Raw genomic sequence first — 4,215 nt, 5'->3', positions numbered from 1 at the left:
TGTATCACTTTATTCTTTGAATTATGACACAACTTTATTAGTAAGACAACAAATAGGAGATAAAACTTTATTCTTTGATTTAGACATGCTAATTTCGACTTCTTTCTCTCTGTAAAGTAGTAATTCATCAATAAAAATTTATTGAAATTAATATTTCTTTGTGAAATTATGATCTCTATTCAGTATTAATTCTTTGGTCGTAAATCAATAATTTAGAAATCTCTGTTCTGAATTCAGTCTTATCAATTATTATAACTTCTGTTTTTTCCCATGGGATGATTAATTCAGGCGGTGAAGAAAAGCCGATCAAAAGTGTATAAGATTTGTGATATTCAAAACAAGAACTACAAGGCGGCGGCGGTGGCACCATTAAAGGAAACTTCAAGGTCTGAGTCGGCTACATCAACAGTATCAAGTGAGCGGAGTGTGATGAGCCATCAGTCATATCATTTGACAAGAGCTATCACACTGCAAGAAAGAAAATAAGAATGATGATGAAGAGGAGGCAGAGGATTATGATGACAACACCTCCTGAATTTCCTGACAATGATAATGTTATTACTGCTTCTATTCCCAGTCCCCGACCTAGTCCTGAATTATTAGTTATCCCATCAGCTTACATTATGCGCCGAGCTGAAGCCATACTCAAGGTTCTCTCTGACAATACTGCTGCTTCAGAGACTGAGATTCGTCAAGTACTTGGTGACAACCCTACCACCAGCAAAGCTCTAAGAATGTGCGTACAATCACACCATTGGCTCTAAAAGTGGTATTTGTGCTCGTGGGATAAAATTACTATTCAGACTCTCAGTTTGGATAAGAGGCACTTCAATTACTAAGGGGCACCCTACTGCTATTCACACACCAGCAGCTGTTAAGGGGAGGTCATCATTTCTTAGGTTTGAATTTTAAATTGGCGGGAAAAGGAAGCTTTCAACTGCGTAACATTTCGATCGAATTTTGAAATAGTTTTAACGAGATTCAATGACGGGTAAGGACTGCTTTGGGCCTGATAGTGATTAACACACTGTATATGGTGTTTAAATTCGACTGAGTTGGGCTGGATCATCTAGACGACACAAAACAGGGGTATGAGCTTTCTCGGTTCTTCATGCGAGAAGTTGAACGAGATTCTATGGGAGATTTTAACGGAAATTGGTTGGAATGACCCTGTTACACTAAAACAAGGTTGGTAAGGAAGTTGGTTGCGATAAAAATGGTAGATTCCATCGTATTCTCGGAAAGCAAGCAAGATGACTTATTACGGAAATTGTTTGTGTTAAGGAAGGAAAGAGGATTTGTTAACGGGATTTGTTTGAGTAAATATGGAAGACGCGTGCAAGCATAGGACTTCCAGGATTCGAGTGTATCAAACACAGAGACGCGTAAAGAGATTTGAGGAGATATTATCGTGACTTACGGTGAAAGAAAAACCCGAGACTTTGGAGAGAAGAAAACTAGATAAATCGAGTCATTATGTTACCTGTTGGAATATATATACACTGATGGGAGGTCTGAGAAGGGATTAGAAGTTGGGGGTACGCTGCAGAGCTAAGAATCAGGCTACAGGAGAAGTTGCAGCAGCAGCAGGAAGAAGACTAAGCTGAAGAACATAAGGCTGTAAAGGACAGTCGTTTCATAGGGTCTTAAGTTCAGAATCCTGTAAAAGTCCATTAGTAACTATTATCTTCAGTTTGCAACAATTTCTGTAACAGTTGACTCTCTAACAATTATATCTGTTACAGATTCGCTGTAATACTATTTTTCTTCAATAAAACACCTTTTGAGCCATGTTTATATCTTTGGAGCGTGTTTTCACCATGAAGAGATAAATCCCAACGCTGGGATGACGGAGAAAGCCTAAAATCATACGTGGGTAAGTATATTTAATTCTTATATGACTTTTGCACTAATTAAAATTGATTTATGATTTTGATTAATTAGTTGTCATCTCATCTGATGGGTCATGCTTGCTTAAATGTTTTGATGTCCCATGCTTAGGATTTACAACTAATATTTTGAGAATCTACCTTGGAGAAAATAAGAGTCCATGTCTTTATTTATTGAGCTATAATTGTTAAAAGAATTAATATTTGAACCCTATGTTATGAGTTTGGTGGAATCCTGAGTCTCAGTACCTCTCGATATCGTGACAATCGTGTATATATTTTCGATGTATTTATTTTTAAGTCTTAAACCAATCTCATCAAGTCCGAGTTGAACGAACTTTATTTACCACTTATATAATCACAACATTGTGCCAACTGAACCCCGGACCAAATACATTTAAAGTCGTGTACAAAACTTCCCGACCTTTGGCTCAAGGAATTTACTAAGTGAAGCCTGCAACAGACCCTCTTTGGGGTAGAAGACAACTTGAATAACATGATCTAAAGGCAAGCTGGATAAATGGACTGACTTTGTGGAATTTTTAATCCTTAAAATGTTCAATCCAATGGGTTTCCCTTTATGGTACAACGGCTAAAAGTAAAACTAAAAACTCATAGATCCCATCATCCAATATCTGGGTGCCTGCTTATATACAGAACCTGGGTCAAATTTTGCTCCCATTTGTTCTCTTTGAAAGTTGGTGACAGAGTAATTCTCAATTCCCAAAACTACATTCTCTCTTTCTCTAATTGGACCGGAAATGAATTTTGGTCGGAGATTATTGCAGTAGATGGATCCAAGAGCAGCAGGAGGTAATTATTATAACTATAAGATTTGTTAGGGATGAGTGCAAGTCTGGAAAAATTAAGAAACATGATGATGGGCTAAGATACTTTAATCAATAGATTTTGGAAAAGCCATTGCCATCTAATGGTACATTCTATCATATTGAGTTCATTATCAAAAATCAAATGTTATCCAGATGTAATTATGTTGTATAAAAAGATGGATTTGGTTGGGGTACAAACCAGTATTTTTACATTGAGCATTTTGATAAATTGTTGTTGTCGGTTAGGAAAAGATGATCATGGGTTTTGTTTGCTTGGAGAGATTATTAAGAGAGGTCATCAACCTAATGTTATCACTTTAACTACACTCCTTAACTTCAAGAAAAGATTGATTCTGCATTCAAAGTATTCGACAAAATGACTAAAACTGGTATTCTACCTAATGCCATCACATGTAATATACTTATACATGGGCTTTGTACAACTGGTGAAGTGAGTGCTGCTTTCCAGTTAAAAATAACATGTTGAAATGGAACTGCACACCCGATGTTGTGTCATATAATGCCATTATAGATATTATTTGTAAAGGAGGTTTACTTGATCAGGCTTTGTATCTGTTCTCTGGAATGCTTCGAGATTTGAATGTTGTACCCGATGTAGTTGCTTACAATATTTTGATTAAGGAGTTTGGAAATTTAGGACGGATAAAGGAGGCAAATAAACTCTTTGATGAGATGGTTAGTAGAGGAATCTACGCAGATGTAACAACTTATACTTATTTGATTCACAGTCGTTGTGTACATGGTCAATGTGAAAAAGCATGATGAAATGATGGATCTAGGGATTTCACCCAATACAGTAACTTTTAAACTCTTAATAGATTCACATTATAAAGATGGGATGGCGGAGGATGCTTGGGGATTATTTGAATTGATAGACAAGATAAAAATCTCACCTGATCAGTTTATTTATGATTCAATGATGAATGGTGTGTGTTCGGAAGGTTATCTGGAAGAAGCAGTTAAACTGTTTATGTCGATGGTGGATAGGGGTCTTGGGCCATATGAGTTTAGCTATAATATATTAATTGATGGGTATTGCAAGATCCATAAGTCCGGATAAATAAATGCATCTGTTCAAGAAAATGAAAGAAAATTCACCGCAACCTACAACTGTTGTGTACACTACACTATTATTCGGACTATACCGTGATGGAGAGTTAGGAAAGCAAAAAGTTTGTTTAATGAGATGTTATCTTTTGCTCCATCTCCTGATATTGTCACATACAACACAGTGTAAGATGGATACTGTAAGAACGGAAAATTGAAGGATGCAATAGAATTGTTTGAGTCCATGGAAGGTACTAGTGTCTCTGCTAATATGAATATATATATATAATATTCTGGTCCACGGCTTCTTCCGAGCTGGCAAGTCGGAAGATGCAAGAAAACTATTTAATGGAATACCCAGCAAAGGAGTACTTCCTAATGTACTACCGTATATATAACACTTGGATTTTTCATAACATGATGTTATT

The 4,215-nt window shown here is 36.3% G+C and overlaps 1 protein-coding gene across 1 annotated transcript; it reads left to right on the top strand.

Annotated features, from left to right (window-relative positions):
- The first annotated feature begins 488 nt into the window (after positions 1-488).
- On the top strand, positions 489-3,800 carry LOC113272425 (pentatricopeptide repeat-containing protein At5g41170, mitochondrial-like). Its single transcript, XM_026522263.1, has 3 exons — positions 489-736; positions 3,172-3,415; positions 3,498-3,800. Exons 1-3 carry the CDS (start codon positions 489-491, stop codon positions 3,798-3,800), a joined length of 795 nt encoding a protein of 264 aa, XP_026378048.1.
- The last annotated feature ends 415 nt before the right edge of the window (positions 3,801-4,215 follow it).

This window comes from Papaver somniferum, chromosome 1 (assembly GCF_003573695.1).
Source record: "Papaver somniferum cultivar HN1 chromosome 1, ASM357369v1, whole genome shotgun sequence".
In the NCBI taxonomy this organism is placed as follows: domain Eukaryota; kingdom Viridiplantae; phylum Streptophyta; class Magnoliopsida; order Ranunculales; family Papaveraceae; genus Papaver; species Papaver somniferum.
This window is presented reverse-complemented; position numbering and strand designations above follow the sequence as displayed.